This window comes from Tetrao urogallus (genome assembly GCF_951394365.1).
Source record: "Tetrao urogallus genome assembly, chromosome: 2".
NCBI classification, from domain to species: domain Eukaryota; kingdom Metazoa; phylum Chordata; class Aves; order Galliformes; family Phasianidae; genus Tetrao; species Tetrao urogallus.
The window spans coordinates 10,552,080-10,577,653 of NC_136814.1; the positions used below are offsets into that span (position 1 = coordinate 10,552,080).

General features: G+C 41.1%; 1 protein-coding gene across 24 annotated transcripts in view; it reads right to left on the minus strand.

The window, feature by feature from the left end:
* The window catches only part of NRXN1 (neurexin 1), a gene marked incomplete at both ends in the record, with an annotated part of 632,844 nt that overhangs the window by 235,270 nt on the left and 372,000 nt on the right, over positions 1-25,574 (minus strand). For 3 of the 24 annotated variants that reach the window (XM_079550652.1, XM_079550651.1, XM_079550650.1), the window contains one exon: positions 23,186-23,426. The exons of the other annotated variants lie outside the window; for them this stretch is intronic. In XM_079550652.1, coding sequence (XP_079406778.1) covers positions 23,186-23,426 — 241 coding nt within the window. Of the gene's footprint in view, positions 1-23,185; positions 23,427-25,574 lie in introns of those variants that run through there. 24 annotated transcript variants of the gene reach the window in all.

The following is a 25,574-nucleotide window of genomic DNA, read 5'->3' on the forward strand; positions in this document are numbered from 1 at the left end:
GGAACAAGAAATCCACCACAAATTCCCTATTTAAAATGTTTCTATTTTAATATATTAAAGACATTCTCATTCTCTATCTCTCTCTGCCTGAACCTTTTCTGATGACTTGGATAACTTCCAGAGCAGTCACTACACAAAACCCTGACTCCTATCCATCTATATCCTTACCATTTCATATGAACTCATGCACCATCTCATTAAAATATGAATCTCTATTAGAACCCAGATGCCTGCCAACATTGTCTGATTCCATTACTAATAACCATAACTATACTGATTTCTATGTGGATTACCTTTGGAAAGAAAGAAAAAAAAAGGCTATCCACACTTTTGAATAAAATTGTAAAGGGCATTAAAATCCTTTTAAAGTGCTTAAGTTACTACTACATTGCTATATGCACTACTACATTGTTTGTAAGTTGTGCTATACTAACTGATAACACATGCACACACCTTGTGGCACCCAGACACCATGCCCTGCACAAGGTGAGGCTACTCAGTCATGCTGAGAAGACATATGGTTTTCAGTCAGTTCAGAAAAAAGGCAAAGTTCACTTGGGTTTCTCATGCAGATGTATCTTCTGACTCTTGATGACTTCAGCGCTTTTGAAAACTTCATGTTACGCCAGGGTACATCAATGCAATGAACCAAAGAAGCAGTAGATGAAATAGGGCATGTGAAGTATTCTTTTGAAACAGTCAGTGAGCCTCAGCATCTGTTTGTTTCTAAGGTGGGCTACAGACCCACCTCTGATGGAAAGAGATGCCAGCTGCACTCCCTAATGATTTTCTTCTTACCAGCTGAATACAAGGAGAGACAGAGGGAAGATTCAAAAAAGAGAAGGGGTTTTTCTAAAATAGAGAGAGGGAAACAAAACAGAGGAGAGGGAGATAAAAAAAAGCTTAGGACTTCTCTTTAGTAACCAAAAACGCAATGGGCATGAGAGAAAAAGCGTTGGAAAGAGAAGCATAAAAACCGGGGAGGTAAACAGAAAAAAGAAATTAAACACCCTAGTTTTAAGATCAATGGTATTGTTTTTTTTTTTTCCCCCCTACAGACCACACAATAACCTCACAATGTTCTTCTCCTTTGGGGATGTAACCGAAAAATAATATTTTAACACTATTCTTTGGACTAAGCAGGTACCCTAGATAATTTTTCTAGATAAATAATTTGATTATCTTTTGTGATTCAGCAGCACGTAAGAACTGCAAAATATTCCATGCACACAGTTAAAATAGTTCCTGCCTTTCAATCTGCACAGAAGTAAATGAAAATATTATTTGTCAAATTCCTGCCTCACTCTACTTACCCTGAAACGTGAAACTAGGCACCATCGGAACAAAAAGACTATTTCTCTTAGTTTTCTCTGTTACAAACTCAGCTACTTTAAGAAATTCTGATCAGGAATTACACCCATCTGGTGAAACATCCCCATATTTCCATAAGAGATGTAAAAACACATGACACAGGTTAACCTGTTCTGTCACTGAATACATCCACACAACTAATGAGTGAAAAATAATAGCTGAAAAAAAAAAATCAATACATACTGATAGTATGATCCCTAGCCAATTTGCAGGACATAAATGTGCTTTAATGTTCTTTTTATAAGCTGTGTCTCTAATCTTATAGAATATATTAAATAGGCTGCCCTTTAAATTGAGTGCCTATGAGAGGCATCTCCTGAAGCATTTGCTCACCTACATTAAGAAGACTTCTCCCCACCTTAGCAACAGGTTTTATAAATGCATGAAAGTTCTTTATGGATATATTTGTTAACACCATGGCATTTTTTTCACGCCTCTGAAAGGCCTTTAATAATCCATAGGGAAACTTCTTCCACTTTTAACAAGGCAGTGTGTTTGCTGTAATTCAAATTGTAAGCAACCCCATCAGATCTTAATTCTCCTGCGAAGAATTATACGTTCTTAATTAAATTTACATACCATTTTCATATACCAATCAAGAGGCATGAAATATTACTTTGCTACTCAGTAAATGGATGTGGGCAGATCCTCTGAAACAGGGGATATGCAATTGATCACCAGGAAGAAAAAAAATTGACAACACCAAAAAAAAATAACTTGACTAAACATTAATTCTGCAAAAGACAAACTTCTCATGACTAGCTTAAGTTTTTCTTAAATATAATTGTGTGGAGTGTGGGGGGCTGGGTTTGTTTTGGGGAAAGTTGATTCTATTTATTTATTTACATGGAGCTCTGTATTTCTTAAAAGATGATACAAATTAGAGAAAAAAAAATGTACATGTTTGATTCTGTCCAAGATTGATTTGACCCTGATGCTGCTACTTTGGGAAACCAATTTTCTTAATCATGTAGTCCTCTTTATGCAGCGCCTCATTTCGAGATTCTTCTTCTTTTGTATGCAGAGACGAGGTCAGCTATTCTTTAGCACAACAATATATCCCATTATTTCCATGCCTAAACCAGGACGATTAAAAGAAAATTCTCCTCACAGAATTCATTATACACCCTGTTCCAACACTGCATTAAACATCAGTTTCTCAATATATTAAATGGTGTACATGGTATATTGGTCCATATTACATATCACGTATTCATTCCCCTGCAGCAGTTTTAGATTCAGTTCCACTGAGTAATGTAATGCAACTGTCAGTTCTTGTCCTGCATCACTTTATTTCACATCATATTACTTCATTCTATGTATGGTTCTTTCTCTATTATGGCAGACTTGCAATATATGAATCACCATAACTTCTATGTTCCCTCAGTATACACTGAATGATAGGTCTCTCTCTGTGTAAAATTACAGGTGACAGAAATGAGCAAGACAAAATGTTACAGGGTTACTGAGTGCCCCGCCAATATACATTACCACTAATATAAGTCATGGGAGAATCTAAAATCTTCTTCACAGCATACATTAGTAAACAAGAGGTAAACTGCTGCATGTGAAAAGAATGCTTTAAGAAGAACTGATTTCTGCAAATAAAGTATCTCCAAAAGTATCACTGCCCCAAGCTTCCACATGTCAGCATAGAGAATAATCTACGAATAACTATTTCATGAATAACAAAGACCTCATTAGTTATTAATTATGGAATATGATTTAAGGGAGTGATTCTTTTGATGGCAACACTCTACAGGCTCTTGTATAGAAGACCACCTTCACTCAGTAACACTTCCTCAGACTACAGATTTTTCTAGAGCAACCTGGTGGTGAAAAGAACAACCATGGGCAAGCACATGCTGCAAAGGATCTAAGAACGGAGAAAAGGAAAACTGGAGTGGAACTGGAAAAAGAAATTAGACATTTAATCTTCCACCTAATTATGACAATCTATTTTTGCCTCAAAGTTTCCCAATTTGTGTAACAAGGTGAGGAACCTTCAGTGAACTTAGTGATTTTAGTTGCAGATGAAAAAGTGAAGAAAGAGAAATGAAAAATTAAGTTTATACTCCTTTCTTAAGCTTCATTTCCCAACTCTTCTAAGAAAAGGGTAGCAGAAACTCCTTGAGAACAAAAGGGGCAGATGTAGGCCCTTCCAGAGTGAGCCACTCTCCCCCTCAAATGCCGTAAGGGGTTTCAGCATAAAATGAAGCTTTCCAACTCTCAAACTTTGAATTCCACATATTCTGCTCTCAGCAACAGCAGAAATTAATTAATCTTGCTAGATTCTTCCATTTTGGCAAACTTCTTTTGGAGGAAAAAGTATTAGCTTTAGATATTTTTAATTACAAGTTTAAGAAACGATCAAAGACAAAGGGCATTTCTCAGATCTTTCAGTCTTCTTAAAAATAACCAAGTCTTTGATTAATACACATTTAAGGAAAATTATTAATTATATCATGAAGACACAGACAATCACAGGCTAATTCCCATTTCTACTGACAATTATATGTGACAAAACTTGCTGTAACAAAAAAGCCAAGACTGACCAGCCTAACAATTAATTAGCTACACCAACTTTGCTAAGATTGCTCATGCACTTCGCTTCTGAATTCCTTAGGAAAACTGTCTTATCAGGTTTGCAAAGTGAAAACGTGTAGTAAAAATGGAAATCAATATTGAATCAAAGTAGCTCTACAATAAGCTACCAGACATTATTTGTTTGGGACAGTATAAAAGAATATGTAGAATGCATATTGATTTAGTTAGTATACCAGCAAGAGCCAACAAGACTGTTGAACAAACTTGTCCTTTTCTTTCTGTGCATTCACTTAATTCACAAGGTTAAAAGAGTTGTTTAAGATAAACGTAGAAAAAAAAGCACATGCTTATTTCCTCATGCTTTACAAAGTAATACATGTTTGTGTAATATATAAACTCATTCATTTAAGATATGCTGTATACTTCATACAGTTCCACACAGAACGTGTATCATTAAGTGAACAAAATGGTCTTAACATTATAGAGGTTTCAACAGAAAATATTCTGCAAACACCATACATTTTTATATAACTCCTCCACAGAACTGATGAAGCTACCTGAATCAAACAGCAAATACATTTAGTAAACAGTCACCACAAAAGTTTTCTTCATGCCAAGACTGAACACTGCTTCCTCCAGCGTCATCTCAATAGTTAGCCACAAAAAACACTAGGTTCAAATTGTGCATAGAGAGTTATAAAAGAGATCCCTTGCACAAAAATCTTCAATTTTATATCTAATGTAATGGTACATTTTTCTTTCCTATTGCCATTCTGAAAAGCTCTAAATGGTATTAAACATTCTGACTAAAAACAATCCAAAAAGACATCTTACCATATTTTTATAGTACAAAATCATATATTTGATCACAGAATTGATGGTTGGCCTAACATTAGAAGGTATCACTGCTATCATCTACCACCTCAGCTTTAAAAGAGTAGCTTGGAAGAGTGGAGGAGGAAGGAGAGAACAGATAATTAGTTCCAATTAGTATTGATGTAAGGAAGACAAAGGCTGGATGGATGAAACCTACAGTTTCAGCAGAGCAACTCCTCATTGGTTCATATTCAGGACTGAATGAGGGACCTCAGAGAAAAAAGAGGAGAGGTCACGCTTCCTAACAGAGCTAAAATACGTCCTCTCCAGACTGAGCACAGGAGCAATAATGGATTACATCAACGAAATGAAACAGTTGTTCTGCTTTAAGATCATCTAGTCTAACTGCCTGGCCACTTCAGGGCTAACCCAAGTTTACAACATATTACAATTTAATTGTTTAATTAACGTAATCTTGGTCACTCCTTCATGCCAATCTTTAACCTAGAGTATCAGTATTAGCACCCATCACACTTCCCAGATGTAGCAAATAGACAGATCGATACAATGGGAAAGATGTTACAACAAAGGTGGGATGATGAAAGGACTGGCACAATAAAAAAGATCTATCAAGGAACAAAGGAAGGAAGGAGGCTCACCTGCATCAGAAGACTCTAGGTTTGTAGGGGAAAGCTTCACCAAGAAGGGATCTCCAGAAGGACAGTCCCCCCCCCAGCGACAGTCAGTTCTTAGATGAGGTCTAAGACTGGTGCAGCCAGGCTCCACCTCTTCCAGTCACACAGCTGAATTGCCTTCACCTGTGCTCCCAGGGCTGACTGGCTCCTTTCCCCAGGTGCTCAATCAGTGCTTCAGGCCCTGACTCAACAATCCTGTGCTGGAGCAGCAGGGCTCACAGCAATTTTTTCAGCAAACAGCTAAGGGCAGATAATATTGTCTTAACCATGTCTTCTTTTTAGATTCCTCCCAGGATTTGCTACATCTGGGTGTAGACCCACCCCTGGGTGATGGTCCTATCACCTACACCAAATGGCATAAGCATAAGCTCAGTAGCAAAAATCATTTATAAAACCTTAATATATGCAGAAAACACCTGTGTTTGTGAAAAAAACACAATGGTTCTCATCAGAATACAGCAATATCTGCTAGCATAAGGAAATCCATCAAAAATTATTATCTAGTTTAGAACAAAGTAGCCTTTTATAGATTGTAAGAATAACTGGAATGCACATAACTTATTCCAATTAGCTGGAAGTCCTGACATAGCAGGTGGCAGCACTGCATCCATTACTATAATGTGGAAAATATATGGTGCATGGCAACAGGCAGTTGTATCTGTCTTGATTATAGAACCTGAAAATAGTGCTTTCTATCTATCCTATCTGCTGGGGACAAATTCCTTTTTCCAACCCAAGCACAGAGAAGGGCCTTAACACAACACATACAGAAAATACATACAGGTTTCTTCTGTTAAAGGAACATCAGGACTAGGAGACTTTTAGGCAGAAAGTGACTATAGAATTGTATTAAACGTCCATGAAAACAGGAGCTGATTGTGAACAGAAGTAGGAAAAGGTCAAAAAGAATTTTATGCTATACAGGCAATTCACAGTCTCCTGAGCTTGAGAAGCAAAGATGAAAAGCTCTCTCACGCAAGGCATGTATGCAGGCACGTGTGCTATTCGTGCACAGAAATGACCAGATTTCTCTCCCTACTGGAAACAGTGATTATTTGCCATTGTTGCTCTGCACCTGTGGTGTCACACGGATTTACCTCTAGGAAATTCAGACATAGGAGATCTGTATCTAAAATCTGCTCAGTGTCTTGCACGTGTCTGTAACAATGGGAATATTAGAACGGAGAAGTTACAGCATCATACCTAGAGATGCCTGGAAGATGGGAGATCAGAAATGGCTAACCAAGTTCACATTTTGCTGCATTCTGAAGCCTTCTATTTAGACAAAAATGCTTGTATGACTGCGAATAAAAAATTCCTGCTGTACAGTTGAACAAGACATTAAAATCTTAGAAATAAAAGCAGCCTGATGCTTACACTGACCCTTCAACTTAGCAGTATTTTAAAGCAGTAGATGACTGAGTGTTGGAAGTGCCTGACCTCAGAGCAATATGTGTAAACAGCAGTCATAGGATATTATACCTTACTCACGCATTCCCAAAATATTTTACTGTTAACACCCCTATGGGAGACAGAGAATTCTTAGTTTATTAACAATGATGACTGATAATATAGCTAACTTCCCAGGTGTGTCATGGAGAGTGCACTAGAGATCACTGTTCCCAGTCCCATGCCTAACACCAGTTGGGTTGATAAATACCATGCAAGTACACTTTTTCAGTTACATGGGACTCACAGACAGCTAAAATCACACTTTAGGGCTAAGAAGAAAGACTAAACAGAGGTAAATATAGTATGATTAGTAAGATACGTGAGACAGCCCCATGGATGAGGGATTTTGTTCTCTCTGTAGTCTCTGCTTTCCTTTCAGGCTCCACACTCAGTATATTAACCACACCTCAAAGAGAATGATTTGGTCCTTATGTGTCTGTGTGTATAATGTGTATTAAGAAAAGCATATTTACATAGGAAAGAAAGTATTAATTTCTTCTCTCAGTAAAGAAGTTGTGATTAAAAAAAAAAAAAAAAAAAAAAAAAAAGCAAGAAAACAATCTATAAATCTTTTTCATTTAAAGTAATTTTCCCTGCTAGGAACTGGGTAAATGGCCAAAAACTGCAAGTATAATCATTTTGTTTCACATGCATGAACTAGTATATGGGACAGCTAAATGCCAACTAGTATCACCGTCATGCCTATGAAGTTCAAAAACAGCATTTTATTATTCTTATAACCCATTTGCGGGTGGGAATTTTAATTCTGAAAGCAAAAGTGGCCTGTCAAAAATATTCTGTTACAAGAAATCTTAAAAGAAAAAAGACAGGAAATGTTCTTGCCTATTGCTCATTTAAAAAAACAACAACAACAACAACAAAAGACGATGTTGCAGAAAATAAGAAAAATTATGCATGAGAAGAGATCCATACAAACTTTTAGCAAGGCTTCTACCGTGTTGTTTTCATTTATATTTGAGATACAAAGACATTTTAATTAAATTAGCATTTATATAGAGAGTTCTCAACTTAATTGAACATTTAAGAAATACCCAGCATATAAAATGATCTCTCTTAAATTACTAAAATAACTGGATAAGATTTCAGGGCGTGTACCTTTCATTTCATGGATAATTCATTGGACTATCTTGGCAACCATATGCATCTTTTATTCACTAAGGATTCACAAGAACGTAAAAAAGCAGCAGTTTAGCTGCAGTGAAGGCTCTTTGCTTTCTTAAAAAGCAACTTCCATGCCATGTGTGACACATTAGCTTCCCACTGCAACTCCCAGCTGGGGATCCCAATCAAGCTGAAAGCAGAACATTAGCTCACTGACACACCAGTCGTTCTCATAGCTTCAGATTGTCATGGCTTGGCTTGGGATAGTTTTCTTTACATAGGCTTTTATGACGTTGTGTTTTGGACTTTTGATGAAACTAGCGATGGCACACCTATACTTTAGTTACAGAATCACAGAATGGTCTGGATTGGAAGGGACCTCAAGGGTCATGAAGCTCCAACCCCCTGACACAGGCAGGGTCACCAACCTCCCCATTTAATACTAGACCAGGTTGCCCAGGGCCCCATCCAACCTGGCCTTGAACACATCCAGGGACGGAGCATCCACAGCCTCTCTGGGCAGCCTATTCCAGACCTCACCGCTCTCATAGTAAAGAACTTCCCTCTGACATCCAACCTAAATCTCCCCTCCTACAACCAAAAGCCATTTCCCCTTGTCCTGTTATATCCCTTTCAAAGAGTTGATTCCCCTCCTGTTTGTAGGCTCCCTTTAGGTATTGAAATTCTGCAATGAGGTCACCCCGCAGCCTTTTTTTCTCCAGGCTGAACAAGCCCAGCTCCCTCAGCCTGTCTTCGTAGGAGAGGTGCTCCAGTCCCTTGATCATCTTTGTGGCTCTGCTCTGGACCCTTTCCAACAGCTCTCTGTCTTTGTTGTACTGGGGGCTCCAGACCTGAACACAGTGCTCCAGATGGGGCCTCACAAGAACAGAGTAGAGAAGGACAATCACCTCCCTGTTCCTGCTGGCCATCCCTCTTTTGATGAAGCCCAGGATACCATTTACTTTCTGAGATGCAAGAGCACAATGCTTACTCATGTTAAGTTTTTCATCCAGTTACATAGAGCCAAGCATATTTCAACTTCTCCTGCTGTCCTGCCAGCAAGGGGCTGGGAGCACTAGGAGCTGGGAGCAACAGGACAGCTGACCCAGACTGGCCACAGAGATGTCCCATACCATGAGGTGGTGAACAATAACACTGGGAGGGAAATTAGAAGGGAGAGACGTCTGGAGCTCTGGAGAGTCTGGAGCATTTGTCTTTCCAAGATAGCACTACAAGTGATGAGCCCTAATTTCCTATAAGCAGCAGAATGCCTGCCTACTGATGGGAAGCAGTCAATGAATTCCTTGTTTTGCTTTGCTGCACGTGCAGTTTTTGCTTTACCCAGCAAACTGTCTTCATCTCAACGCACATGTTCATGCAATTTTACCTTCCTGTCCACCTGGGGAGGGTGAGCAAGTGGCTGCACGGCACTGAGCTCTGGCTGGCTTAAATCACAGCTGTGATTTGTGATAATGTTTGAGTTTGTGACAATGAAGATTGCATTTTATCCAATGGTTCAATCACACCTGTGATTAAATAACTCAGACATTTGTAGCATCCTGACCCTTCAACAAATCTGTCAGCACAAATGCTGTAAAAAGCAATTTAGGCATCATGTTGAATGGCAATCGCCCTAGAAAGGATGTCCGTAAAAAAACCTGCAAAATACAGCTTCCAATCATGTATATTAGAGGAGGATCTGACCTAGATGTTCCTGGCTCCTAGTGCCAGACCACAGTAGACAGCATCCTTCTGTACCTACTGATATAGATATACTTCATAGCTAAGCCACAGCTAAGACCATCATGAGTTGGATGAGGAACTGGTTCATCCAGCCACTGCTTCACACACAATGTGTGGAAACCTCACACAGTGTTGAGGTTAATCCATGCATCATTTTCTTATTTTCAGAGTATCTGGGTAATCATGACAGAAATAAATTTCTTGTGCATATTACTTCCCCAGGAGGTGGCCAGAGGCTTTTCTTTTTTACATGATTAAGGGCATTCAGATTACATGCATTTGCCCATAGCTCAGAATCTCATTTTCTTCTTTCCTTAAAGTGAGTTACCATCTGATTGTTTTATGCTCATGTAACACACTGGACCTAGATTTTTAGACGTTGATGATCCATATTCAATGTACAACACCTACATTTATATGCTGCATTCACCCGCATAGCTTTACTTCTGCGATGAACATTACATATCCAATAAATCATTTTAATATTCATCAATAATAAAATGGGATAATCCATTGGACTATGTGAGAGATTCTGTATTGATTATGATAACAGTTGGTATACATCCAAATTAAAACTAAATCAAGTTCACTGGTCAAAACACAACACTTTGAATTGGCAATGTTAAGTGCTAGCAATGACAGTACATGAAAACAAAGTCTGAAATGAAAAGAAAAGCAGAGAACTGGAGAGTCCGCCCCTTCCAAATCTCCTAGAAACTTGCTTTCTATTTCTGAGGATACAACTAGTAAGGCATGAATTTACTGAGAAAATGTGACCTGTTTTACCCTAACCAGAATTTAATACATATGATAACATGGTGAAAATTGCGAGACTGCAAAGTAAATGCTCTGCATGGTCTTTGGCTGACTGCAAAAGAAAACACAGAGACAATGCAACACTGATTGAGAATTAAGACAGAATGGCTCAACATGGCAATACATCCCCACTTCTTTAAAAGGGTTATCTATAAACATCATACGCCAGTAAATTTTAAGCACTGTATCTTCTTTGCATGTATTTAACTCCTTGACAATTATGCAATATAGCCCAGAACATTTGGATTGATGTCTCTGCTGAAATCAAAGGCAAGAAATTTTATATATATATCGCTAAGTGACTGCCCAAGAATATTTAATGGGTTCTGATGAACAAATAGCAAAGGTATTTCTAAGATAATGGAAGAAGCTGCCCTCCAGCTGTGTTTATTAGCAAATATATCACTATGAAATCTTAATCCATTCTGTAAGAAAATAAGCAAAAGAGATATAATAATAGCAAGAAGAATAGCTTTGTTATATGAAGATCTAAGAATACCTTTATTTCAAAATTGGATTAGATGCATGACAGATTATGCCATACAGCAAAAAATGTCTGTGCCATTAATCAAGAAATCTAAAATTTGATGAAATGTGTGTGTGCAGAAGGGTCATTTCATAAGCACATTTAAGTGAATATGATGTAATAAATTGAGCCTATGGACATGTGCTGAATAAATATTTATGATAGCAGTAAATGTGCCAGCAGTATTTATTATTTCAGAATTTTCTCCATGACAGGGTAATGATTTTTTTCCTTCCAATTACAATTCAACATTACATCTTTATTTTTAGTTTTTCTACTGCACATATGCTCTGAACATATACTGTATGGAAAAAAATACATTTTTAAAATGCCATAACAAAATCCAACACTTCAAGCCACTCTGTAAACCTGGAGTCCAAAGGAATGCGCCTCCACACCAGAGAACATAAATGGACCTACTGCCTCAAGAAAGCTACTAAAATAACTCAGCAGGAGAAAGTCTCCATCAGCTAAGAGTAAAGAGTCCCTCATTTCTTGTCTGCTCTTGCTATCATTGAAGAAAATTACAAAGATGCTAAAGAAACAAATGTGATTCAAATTTTATGCATAATAAGCCTTGCTCTGAGGGATTAAGTGGACTTCACTGACACACAGGTTTTGTAGGGGATGCATTCCACACACATGCCTGATTTTATGCATGCTGTTAGAAGGTGCTCATTGTCCGCTGGACTCACAGGAAAATCCAGATTTTCGGACACAGTCCTCAATCTCACCCTCTCATATATTTTCCCTGAAGCCTCTCCTCTCTCTACAGAGATCCTTCCTGCAAATGCAATGTGAAAGAGGATTTCGATACAGGAGAAACAGCTTATTAATTTTACACAGCTCTTGAGCTATTTTGAAATCTACCCTGGAGAGTACTGTCAGCAGTAGACAACAATTATTTCCTCAGCTTTCTTGTCTTTTTCTATGCAATCCATCTGCTTAGTTAGCACAATGGGCACACAACCTCTGACTGACATTTCGAAACAGCATAATCCAAACAAATAATGTTACAGATCATAGCATATGGTAAGAAAAGAAATAAAGCGCAAACAATATGAAGCATCATTAAAACAACAAAAGAAGCACCAGAGAATTATGAAAGTTACTGCTGACCTTCCCTCTGTGTTTCTTGGCTCTTCACATCTATTGGCATTACATTACATAAATCCCACAGATTCGAAACACACTGGGAAGCATTGTCCCAGTCATTCTCACAAATCATGGCTCGTGAAAACACTCTGATGAACTGCTAATTATTCTAATAGTCCTAAAGTAATACAGGAAAGTAACTAATCCTTTCAAACATGGCTAGACATGCTTTCACCAAAGGCTATGCTCACTCCACTCACATTTGTTTAAGGAGCAGAAAGAAAATCTCTAGTCTACCGACTCCAGCATTCAAACATCCAGAGCAATTATATGTAGAGGATACATTTAAATGGCAAGCAGTATCTGTAAAACAAAATGACATGATGTGAATTCACCAGTTCAAATCTACAATGCATTATGACTGCCCTTCTCACTTAATAGACGTCACATACCGTAAGCAATTGGAATTTCAAGACAAGTAGTGAACAATATTTAAGGGAACTGCCCCCCATATGGCCCCAAAAATGTAAGCAGTGACGGAGAATTTGGAAGGGTTTGACTGACATGAAAAGACAGGCAAGCCTCATCTGGGAAGGCATGGGAGCTCTAAGCTTAGTGCACCAGAATATGCAAAGATTGGCACTTTATGTCTTTCCTATATTTACAGTAATTGCAGCAGCTCCACAAAAATCAAACCAAATAACTGAGAAAGCATTCCCTATAACAAACAGTTAAATAAATAAAACAGATAATCACTGGAAAAATATTTATTTCTGTTTTTTTGTTTTCATTTGTTTGTTTGTTTTTTGTTTTTGTTTTTGTTTTTAGATTTATGCTCTGCCTGCTTTGATCCGTTTTTCTGTTTTTCCCTTGCCTAGTTCCTTACATCTCACTTCCCCCCTCTGCCTCTGAATCAGTTCCATTAGTTCTACAAACTGACCACTGAAGGAAGAAAGAATAGCATGAAGGAAGGAAAAAAAGCATTTGTTCAGTAATCAGTACATTGTTTTAATGGCACCATGCTTTAGCATTAGCACAATATAATAGAAAGAAACAACACTATGGAACTACAACACAATAGAAAGAAACAACAGCATGGAACTCAACAAGCCTTCGTTCAATTCCTCTCCCCAGTTCAAGCTGCTGTGTGACTAGTGATTAGAGCCTTGTCACATTTGTGTAGATAAATCTAGGCGCTCCAGAAAAAAAGCTGGATGGCTATTCATTAAAAAGCACAAGCAAGGGCTGAACAGAAAAGCCCTTAACCTCTGCCGACTTGGTTCTTGTTTGACACATAGCTGTGGGAAAAGCATCAGCCAATGAATTGCTTATGAAGGGATGAGTGAGTCATGGCATACGCTGAGCCAGCATGGAGCCTGCTTTAAGCTATGCCAACTGACAACAGTGTTACACACGCTGGCCATGCCCCAGATAAGTCTCTTATATCATGGGCAGGCGCGCAAGAGACACACGGGGAGTTTTCAGGCGGCCAATCTGACCATTACTTGATATCTTTGAATCATTCAAGAGGGAACACAAATGTAGCTCATTTAGCGCGCCTTAGCTTCTCTCTGCAAAACAGGAATTACCATTGCAGACAAGCTGTTGTTAAGCTCCGCTGCAGCATCCCGTACTCTGCAGGACATGGGCTCACGTAGCCACTGTTCTGATGCTACAGGGTTATTTCAGGAACACTCAACTGCTTAGAATACTCAACTCCTGCTTAGACATGAAATTTAAATTAAGTATGATTGAGAAATAATGATTCCCCATTCCCCCCATTTTCCTCTTTTCTTAATGATATTTTGGCAATTAATTGACACCTACAGAAGACAAAACTAACATCATATACTATTTGCATATGTAAACGTACTCCTACATCACATACAATTCTTTTTCAGTTTTTTTCCCAATTCAAACTATTTGGAAAATGGAAAACAAAGCGAGGTGAGTGATCATCAAATAACCAGCAGAGAAGAACTTAAAGACTTTGAAGAAAAAAAATATTCACAAATTCCTGACATGAATTCACTCACACTCTACCAGCTTGGGATGAGCCCTTCCCACTCCTGCAGCAGTGACCTTGTGATGAAATGGTGACATCTGTCCCTAGCCCAAGGTTCAGTCAAACCTACCTGAAACACTGACTACACAGAAACCTTCTTCAAGGCTAAGGCATAATTCCCCCATCCAGTGAATTTTATATTACAAGTACAATGAGCAAAGGATCTGAACGGTCTCGAGTCGAGTCACTTGCAATTTTTATCAGCGCTAGTAACTGCCCCCATACCTCAAATGCCCACATCTACAGATATCTGACAGGTGTATCATGTTTTTTTAACACATTTAATTACTTGCCTTTGCTGACCTCAGGTTCTTTATTTTTTTAGGCTGGATACTTATGTCTAATCCGCATTTTCATTTAGCTAACCACACAACTTATGAAATCATAACCAACTGCAAACTGAAATTTAAGTGTCCAAGCTAGATATTTACAGTCTGCAATCGCTCTCAAAGGACCAGCAACTCCTCTTATCTGCATGCTTAACTACAGTGCTTAACAATGTATTGTGCATCAACCCATTCAAGCATTTCACAAAAAGTGTTTGTTATTGCTGCAAAATATTACTGTTCTTTCTCTATGAACTTCTCCCTCTAAATGCAATACAGTACATTTTACTATATTCCTGTCAGACATCAGCCAAAGCTGTCACGTGCTGAGTGATGAAGGCAGAGTTTACAAGCTAATGTAAGAAGATTTCTACTAAAGTTAAAAATTACCATTACCAAAAAAAAAAAAAAGTTCTGACTTCAATATTAGATGAAAGCCTGGTTTTCTCTCAGAAGAAGGCAACACAGACGAAATGAGTGTTTGACCTACATACCCTCATACACAGCACCTTATAACCAACAATCTGTAACAACAGCACGTTGTGTGTGTTCCTAAACCATGTTACTAGAAAAAAGTCGTCTAATTGAAAGGACATGCAGTGGGAATTCACACACCTGAAACTTTATAAAGCTAAATTTCCAAGCAATAAAACAATGGTAGATTTCTCTTTCACTCTCTTTGTCTACATAATGTTTTCTTTAACCTTGCTTGATTTAACATTTTATTTTCAAAGATGAAGATTCGCAGCATTCCTAATTTTACAGAATTCTCAGCAGCGGTATTTAAGAGCTGCTCCAGATGCCGAGGTTGGGGTATATGCCTCAGGTGGACATAAAACCCATGGCAAAGCAAAATGCAAGCACAAACTACTCTGAGAAGAGGATGGGAGGAAGAACGAGCCCTAGATAAGAGCTGCAGTGTGCTCTGACCAACTGGGGCACCAAGATTTTAGGATGCATCCATTTCGACACAGCCAAAGGAGCTAATCTCACATCTGTTATTTTGTCACAATTCCTAAACCCTTCTCTGTGGGCACTGAATATCCAAACCCAAAATAACAGTATGATTTAATTCATGCTCATATGTTTTCCGTAAATGTGGCAATTCATTACATCCACTGAAAGCTCACTCATAACTCTTGTCATGTGAAATAAAGTGAATACATCCTCCAGCAGCATTAAACCAATTTTAAAAATGCATGTGTTTGCATAATTATATTCAGTATTTCATCCAGGGCTTAAAATACCATTTTTAGGTGGTGGATGACCACATCAGAAGCACAGTGTGTATAACAGACACCAGATTTGACAGAGGCACAAGAGATCAGGTCATACAGTGGAAATTATGTGCTAGACCTCAATGAGAACCAGTCAGGACAAGGCCCACAGTCAGAAACAGTATTTTATTTGGCCCTTAATTCTTTCTTCTCATTTCCATTTGGTCACTGTTGAGAAGCCAAGTCCATGACCATTTCTCCTCACTTCGTTTTCACCTGCCTCTCAGGGCTCTCTAGAGCTGACTGAGGAAGTCAGCCAGCTCCAGAGACTCAGCTAGGCAAACATGGATTAAGACTACACCTGACATCTCTTCAGGGTAGATATGATTTCTTTGATTTTTTTTTCTTTTCAGTTTCTCCAAGTCTAGTCATTCTCTGCTCTTCATTTTAGAACTGTAGATGAGCAGAAGCAATGAGGTAAACAATGCCCACAGTTGCAGATATGCAGGTGTAAAAGAAAACAACTGGAATGTAATTAACTTGCTTTAGATATACGTTGGCCTTTTTTCTTTTTTTGTCTTGGTTTTTCTTAGAAGAAGTTGTGTGGCTAAAGAAAGAGCTAACACTTATGTCATTTCTGAGTAGGTGTCTAAGCGCATCTCCCACTAAGATCCCAAAACAGAATGATCTTGGCAGATCTTTAATTGCCAAGTCCTCAATGTTTCCATGTTTGAGCAGCAAGCCCTCCAGGAAAACACTTTCATGTATTTAAATGGAAAATACATCATTGTGCCATTTAAAGTTGAAATATGTGAAATAAAAGGAGTATGCACATTCCACACCTCAGTAGGGAGAACCTGTCTCAACTTCAACTCTTGTCTTGCCTGCTGAGATTCAAGATCACAGATGCCACACATGCACTGTATCAGTACATTTTTCCTTACTCTGTCTAGAGTGCACAAGCCAATCACACCAGTCATCCAGGCTATTTGGCCAATTTAGTGCTTATGAAAATACAGAACTGCAGTTTTCTGTGGTGATTCACTGATGATAGGTCCATAGCAGAGACAGTGACTGCTCCTATGTATGGCATTTTCCTACCAGCTTATCCCAGCTTCACAGCTGCATTACTTCTCTTTCTCAGTTTATTTTAACAGGCTTATTTTTCCCTGTAAACTAAGGAGGGAGAAAATAACTGATTATGATGTTCTGACCAATTACATTTATGGTTAATTAATACTGTCACTGAGTGTTTTTCAACAATTCCAATTGTTACAGACATTTTTGTTTTTCATCTTAACACTAGAGATAATTTTCTCATTAAAAGAAAATGTGATATATGTGTGTGTAGTGCACATGCTTGAACACAAACGTATATATAAAACTATGAGAAAGAGGAAGGCAGATCACTTTCTGCCATCCATATTGCTATTAGGAAAGAAAAAGAAATGTCTGAGTGATAAATAGATGGCCTCTCTTCTTTATGTCAGTTGCTTCTAACTTTACAAAGCTGTGCCGTTATTTATAATACACTTCCTTCATCAAATCAGATTGTTTCATTCCACTTATAATCACAGCTACATTCACAAGTCAACTTATTATCACAGCAAGATCTATCAGCTCTGCCTACACTGTATTTACAAACTTGAATGGAAGTTGTTAGCTTAGAAAAACATTGCTACAGATACTGTGGCAGACCTGAGGACATTAAACTTAATAACAAGGAGATAAATTAACTGATATTGGAAAAAGAGAGGAAGGAGGTCAGAAATGTCATGTTGGTTGTCTGAAGAGGTTACGGGCTATTGCAAGCTTTGACCTAGGAAAAGACAGCAAAATGGGCTCCAATAAACTGACCTATGGGTTCTGTTGAAAATAAAATGATCAAGCATCCTATGGTTAGACACTGTAATGATCCTCTGTGTGAGAAAACTGACAAGATATTATGAATTCAGAATTGCTTGTCCTTAGTCATGCTGGGCACTGAGTTCAGACAGTTAGAGTTCAGTCTAGAGAGTTGTCCTCAGATTGAAATGAAGAGACAGAAATCTCCCTTCAAGCCAAGAAAACTTCTAGCTATCAGTGAAAATCCATCTTTGAAAATTAGAAACAGTGGGAAGTACACTCTACTGAATGCTAAATTAATTTCTTCTGATAACTTATTTCAAACAGTATTTGATTAAAAGACAATGAAACATGCTTAAATCTGGAAAAACATGGTTACCACAGGCTGTGGCAAAAGTGGCATTACTGATAAGTGACAACAGTGTTGTTATTTGTTTAGCTCTTGTAAAGGCACCCCAGTCAATCAATAGCTCTGCATGTACGAAGGCAGCAGGGCTTGTATAAAGATGCTTATCAGAAATCCATGAGCAGCATTCCACTTTTGATTATAGTGCTCCAGACTGTCTGCAATACTGCTCAAGACTGTATGCCTCTTTGACAAGCCATACTGACAGAAATAATAATATAGAAACCACACTTCCTATTTTGCATATCTAACTGCACTGCCAATTAACCACTATGCTGACTGAAATTGCTTTGTTATTCATTTTATTCCAACTGATGTTAATACTTCGGCAGCTGATGAGGATAATAACTGATAGGGGTATATTGGAAATTTTGAAAGGAGATATAAAATTTATGTAATTTAAAGATGTGGAGAAAGCTGCTATGCTTTACAGTCTTAAAATATGGAAATGCCTCAGTTATGTATAAGAAGTATTCAGAGTAGGAGAACCAGGAGGTATTTGGAAACTCGTGAATGAAAAGAAGATATAAAATAAGAAGCTTGTGATATAGAAGCACATTTTAAAGAAGAAAAAAAACCCAAAACATGAAGAGAAAGATCTCTTTTTAAAAAGCAATTAAAACACAGTGATGAGACTTTTTCACTTCTACCTCTAATACTACGTTGTGCAACAATGCTTGAACATCTGGAAACATTTACATTTGGTGTCTTAATCAAAACATAACCCTTTTCTGCAACATGATAAGCATATTCTAACTGGGAAATGACATTTCATTTACACTCATCCTTAAAATATTTGTTTTATTATAATTACAGGCAGACATAGCAATTCCAGTCTATGAAAAAAAATAAAAAGGCTATAAAAAGATATTTTCCTGTTAGTAAGTCTTTCCTTACCATTGTCTTACACAGATAAAATGCTACCTATACTTCCTAGGCAGATTTTTCAAAGTTGCTTTGATTGTGTTCTTCATTAGAGTAGCTCAAATGACTTTACTGCAGTGTTGCAATTCTGACTCTGCTATTCTTACTGAAAGCTCCTGGGGAGTTCAATGAGCATCTTCACTGAACAAGGGCTGCCTGATCCAGCTCACAATCTGACATGTCAGTAAGGCTGGGCTGGTGACTCTGTTACAGAAGTGACTCTAAGTGGACACAGTTTGGATGTATGTAGTGCACACCAACTTCAGCAGCAGTGACAAAGCAGAGAGTGGAAGAAAGCGGCTTAGCTGAGAAGTGGGAGGTCTGTGTGCTTATTCTTGCTTTCTCATCAGGTTCTGGGTAGAAAACACTTAGTGAGGATATGTGCAATGGTAACACACAATTCCTGTGCTCAGCATCAGCTGTCACCTCTGAAACCCCACAGCTAACTCTTTTTTCCTAAGCCCGCATTTTCTACAAACCCTTCCTCCTGCTCAGGAACTTTGCTGTTGAAACACTTCTTCACTTCCTCTGCTCAGCTGCTTAAAATCTTTCCACCACAAAGGTCCCAAATGCATCCCAGCACCAAACTCCTACTTTATTAACAACTGCCCCCAGTACGTTATCCCTTCCACTTTGGACTCCCCCCACTCCTCCTAAGCCAGTGGCCTACATCTTGGCCATAGATCTCACTATGTCAGACCTGCTGTGGCCCCATGTTAACCCAGGCCCTTTGATGCACCGCCCCTATGCATATAACTCATCTGTAGCTGTTCTGCTGTGAGCACACAGATCCTATTCCCTCCTCATTTTTGCCTTTTCTTTCCAAGCACAAGCACAAACTGACATGCACATTTCATTAGTCACCTCCTGGCTCCTGCTCTGGCAAATATATATATATATATATATATATAAATAAATAGAATCAACTTACATTCATCAGAAAACCACCTGCACAACAACCTGAGACACAGAGAGAAGAAACAGCCAGAATAAATGGCCATTCATACTTGTCATTTGGTGACTGGACAAGGAGTTGGGGGACAACAAAAGGCCCAACTGACTAGAGACCAAAGAGGCATTTGCAGGAAGGAAGGTGAATGAGGATGACGCCAGCCACCTGTACAGCTAAATACTTAAACGTTTTTCCTCATTCAACGTGCAATTTTCACTCCACATAAGCTACAACAAAAGCAATAACCTTCCTCTTAAACAAAGCAAGGAGACAGGAACATAGGTCACCAAATGCCCTGCGTGCTGCAGGTAAGAACTGAGCAGCCCAGGACTTACATTTGTGAATGTTATTCTTTTTCTTACTTCTCTGCATTTCTCTGCATATTGCCACAACACAGAGAGAGTCATTTTCCTATTTATTCCTGTGCTTAAACTCTTGATTCCTTCAGCCATCTGTCACCTTTCCAAGTTTAATGAGAGTCAGAAGGCTAAGCAAAATAACCAAAAAAAACACAGCAGCAAAAAAAAACCTACTTGAAAGATGTTAAATTTTTACTTTTAAATATTAAAAAAACCTATGTGGTGAACTACTTTTTATGTAACAGGATGAGCTAATTGCTTGGTTAGTATCCTGTCTGTCTCTCTGAGGCACAACACTGACAGCTAAAACCACATGAGTTCATGCTACTAAGCAAATCCCCAGCAAATTTACCTGAAGAGAGTGTTAGCAGCAAGATTGTGGTTTGGTTTGTCAAAAGAAATGGCAAAAATCCAGCCACACCAGGCTTCTGGCTTTGCTTATACTATTAGCTAGAAGAGGGTTGGCTGAAGGAAAGTGGAAAGAATAGAAAAGCAAAGCAAAGCTGAGCAGATGGGGGTGGTAGTGCTAGCTGGTGCCAGGGGTAGAGGAGGAAGGTGTGGATGTCTGAGCACTGTGGTGACATTTATTGAATGGCTGGGAAAAGTGATCGTTTCTCCTTCTTTCAACACCTCCAACTGGTAACATTAGAGTGTGATGTTTTCAGGGGATTGACTAATTGACCTACCCTAGAAGACCTTTGCAACCTGTAATAGGTACCACACTGCAGAAAACTGGCAAAGCAACAAAAAGGCAGGCAGGAGGTCACGGCAAAGACTGCAACCTTTATGTGCATTCGTGTTAGACTGGAATGGAAAAACTTCAAACTGAATGAAGCTAATGCTGAATGGAGCTCATGCTGAAGCCAGGGGTGCTGAAGGATACAAGTCAGGATACAAGCTCATGCTAAACCTGCATGGGCTGAGACTCTGCAGAAGTGCCCTCTGATGTCAGGGTGAGGAATAAGCAGCCCTTCACTCAGTGCTCTCCGACTGATGCTCAGAAATGTGGCGATGGACTCCACAGGAGCTGCATCCAACCCTGCTCAGCCATAAAGACAAATGTTCCTGCCAAGCTCATAGAAGAAAACGGGAACACCTCTCTTTAGAATTAATAATGGAAGGAATTAGATGTTTTAAAATGCCACCCAATTGTAGAGCTTCTGATAAGCACGGAAAATCAAGGACACTTAGAGTTATCAGGTAAAGGCTCCGAAATACCTTCTTATGACATGTAACATCTTTCATTTTGTAAAATCAGCTACTTAACTTCTGGAGAGGCTCCTGGGCTTCCCTATGAAGTCCCTACATGTCAGCTCCACCACTTCATCTTTCATTTCCCTTAACAAGACTCATTTCCTCCAAGAGTTGCCTTTCTGCACCATTATCCTCTGACTAGGTCAAGGTAACGTTTTTAAAAATTGGCAGAAGGTAGGATTTTAAAATACATTCCACAGAATTATGGCTGGTACTTATATGATTACATTTCTTTTCCCCTCATTGTTTTAGCCTCCCCTCAAATTACCAGCAAGCCACAAAATGATATCCCCAGATGTACAGAACTCCAAAAAACAGTAAATATATATGTGTTTGTGCACACATACATCTCTAATTTTCCTCTTTAAGAACATCCAGTACAAAGCATGCAGCATTCTCAGTCTTGTGCTGCCTGAACACACTACAGCGGAGAGTGGTGGCCTGAATTTCTGTCCCTCTCTCTTTTGAATTAGCCCAGCCACCTAACTTCTTTTTTAATTAACAAGATGCTCCCAAAGAGTCATTTCTGTACATTCTGCCTCTTTGGCAGTTTACCACTGAGGGGTCTTTGGCACACAAAAGAAATATTCAGGTGAACAATGCAATCACATCTTCCAACGTTGGCACTGTTAATCACTGGAGAAAAAAAAAACAAAAAAAAAACAAAAAACACCAACCCAACCCATTGAATCCTAACTACTTCGTGCCCACAACTGGGTCACCTCGCCCAGAGATGCAAAGGTTAAGCAGGAGATCCGGTTTTCACTTTGCAAATCTAGTAAATGACATCGCATGATCGTGCAAATGAAGCAAGGCGAGATGAGAAAATGAAGAGGAATGAAGCTGTATAACCTAATCAGAAGCCAACATGGGTTTTTCTTTATCTTTTTTTCCCCTCCCTCGGAGACAAAGGGAGGCTTTGGTTTTAAATCCCTGAAACACAGTCTGGTGCTTAGCTTTCTTTTAAAGCAACGCTGAGCATACTCATGTCTATTTCACATACATTTATGTATATGTTCGTCTAAGTAGATATGCAAAAAGAAAAACTGTAACAGCGCTGTTTAAAGGACACCGAAGCAGCTTCCCATCACTTCAGAAACTAAGTGTCATAGGACTGTAATTCTTGAGCATTTACACCATAAAGGATTTTTTTTTTTTTTTTTTAATCTCCGTCCCTCTCCGGACCACGACAGCGGGCAATGAACAGCTTATTTCCCGATCCCCTGCATAATTAGCTGACCTCTGCCTTAGTTCATCGACTTTCCACCAAGGTAACGAATGGGAAGGACTCGATCCTCACAGCGCTTTCAGCAGCGCACGGACTCCCCCCCCGCCCCTCGCTCCCCGCCGGGTCCCTGAGCGCCCGGCCCGGCCCTGCCCTGCCCCTCTCCTCAGGACACAGCCCCGCCCGCCCCGCTCGTCTGGCACCCCCGGCTGGGGCGGGGGGCACCGGGGGGCGAGGGCCGGGGCTCTCCTGGCTAGGGGCAGCGGCTGCGGATGCCCCGCGGCGGAGAGGGTCCCGGGGAGCAGCGTGGGGACACCGCGGTCCCCGGGGGAAGTCCCAGCGCCGGCTCCTCGACGGGAGCAGCGGGACGGGCACAGCCCGGGCGCCCACCCCGCCCCACAAGAAACCGAGCGGCGTGTCCGAACCCACCGTGTCCGCCTCGCAAGGAAGCCGGTGACCTGTAGATAGCGATAGGCACTGAATGATGTTTGCTGCTGCCGTGGAAATGGTGAATGTGGTGAGCGCCCAGGCTGGAGGCTCCCCACGCCACCCCAAGGAGGCCGCTGAGCGTGAGCGGGACTATCCAGAGCAGCGCCAGGCGGCCCCCAGCGCTGCCGCCGCTGCCGCCGGCGGGGCCCGGCTCGGGGCTGCCCCTGAGCAACCCCCCCATCCTCGGTGCGCGGCGGCCTCGGGGGGAGCGGCAGCCGCGGCGAAGGAGGCAAACTTTGGGCGGGAGCGCTCGCACACACGCAGCCGGGGCCGTCGGCTCACGGCACCAGGCGAGCCATCTCTTCCCTGTGGGAAAGCTGCCGGGGATCCTTTTCTCCTGGTCTTCTTCTACCCAAAACAATCCGAGACATAGTCAGAGGCGAAGAATCCAGGCAGGTGAGAGCCTTGGCAAAGAGGTGGAAGAGAGGAATAGCCCCGCGCTCAGGCAATCGCTAGTTTCAGCTTTCCCGGGGCCGCCGCTCATTAACAACACTCCACAGTTGCAAAGGTTTACGAGAGCGCTAAGCGTTCCCCCATCCTCAGAAATCCGCGGGGTAACCAACGGTGCCACATTTCTGCTCAGGAAGAAAAAAGGGGATGCCACTCCATCAGCCGGCGCTGGGAAAGCGGAGAAAAATCAAACTGCTGCTCTTCCTTCCATTCATCTCTGAACTGCTGAGCACCTCGGAGCGGCGTGCACACGCACACCCGCTCTCACACACACGCACACACACACGCACACTCGCACCCAGACAATGAGCGGGCTGCTCCGGCAAGCTCGGCTCTCTGACTACTGACAGTAATACCCGAGGACGTTTTCAGGGAGAATAGTGCACCCTTATGAAAGAAGCTGGAAAAAAAAAAAAAAAAAGAAAAAGAAATAACCACGCTCGCGAAGAGCAGGGCTATGCAAATCTGCAGTCTCCAAACAGCAAATCACTGAAGCCTGGATGCAATGCAGAGGACGAGCCTATGTTAAGGAGGGAGGCTGAGTTCAGCTCCCACACAATCGCGCTCCGCTCCGGAGCTGCCAGAAGGCGGCTCGGGCGGTGCGGACACAACACGGGCGGACGGCCGCCCCGCGGAACGAGGAGAGCTCCCCTGTGGCAACGTCTCAAAAGCCCGCTTTCTTCTCAGAAAGAACGATTTCGGGTCTTTAAATTGACCTAAACTTCACCCATCAGACGGTACCTCTGTCTTTTCGAGCAGCGGCTTTGATTCTCCGCTAATGACACACATGGCGCCTAACAAAGAGTTTCGGCTCGGAAGGGGGGGGGGGGGGGGGGGGGGGGGGGGGGGGGTTGTGGGGGGATGGAGGGGAGGTTGTAGTGTTTTGGTTTATTTTATTTCATTTCCCTGCCTTACTGCCGCCCGCCGCTATCAGCCGGGTTAGGAAACGTCCCCATTGTCGATCTCCCCCCATCCCCGGCTGCGGGGCTCGCCGCCGCCTCGCCCCCACCGCAGCGGGAGGGGCCGCCTCAGCCCCCGCTGCCTTGCGGGGCGATACCGCGCGGAGCAGCGCAGCCCCTGCAGTACCGCACCTGGGCACAACAGGGTGTGAGAGCCACACGCTGCCGCTCCCAGCCTCCCGTAATCCCGTGCCATGCCTTCGGCGGCATGAGATCATGGGTGCGGATGCGTGAAAGGGAGAGGGCGAGGGGTGGGTGTGAAAATGCCTTTTTTCTTTCTTTCTTTCTCTCTTTTTTTATACCCCTCGCATTCATTTCAAACGCAAAACCGCTGCTGTTTGCTGAGGTACTTTCTAATTTGCGCGGATGCGATCCGAAGTTGCAATCCTTACTCAGCCGCGGAGGCTATAGGAGAGGAAAAGCTTTTCATCCTGCTCTGCTTAGCCCAGCAAGGGTCGTTCTCCTGGGGCGAGAGGAGAGCCCCAAAACCCTGAGCTGAGCCGAGAAAGCGGCTGCAGCCCCCACCCTGCCCCGAGGGGATGCAGATTTCCATCCCCAGGCTGGAAACATCGTCCGTCCGCAAGTAGAGCAGAGGCGTTGGGGCAAATTGTAAAAACCCTTCATGCAACGATGGAAGCACTCCAGGGAAACAAACAAACGGATTAACCAACAGGCTTAGCACCCAAACCTTTCCCGGGCTTCATGCAAGTGCACGTTCTGCCCCGCTAACCCAGTGCTGGCCTGCAAAACAGCAAGACAGTGTGTAAGAAACTCAGGGACTTCTCCCACCTGTGCTTTTGGGAAGCCTTTGTTCAAAAGAAATGAAAATCTCACATTTCCAACTTATCAGCTTGCAACTGCTGCGCACTGTCACCTTTCCAAAAAACAAACACACAAAAAAAACCACCAAAACAATCGAC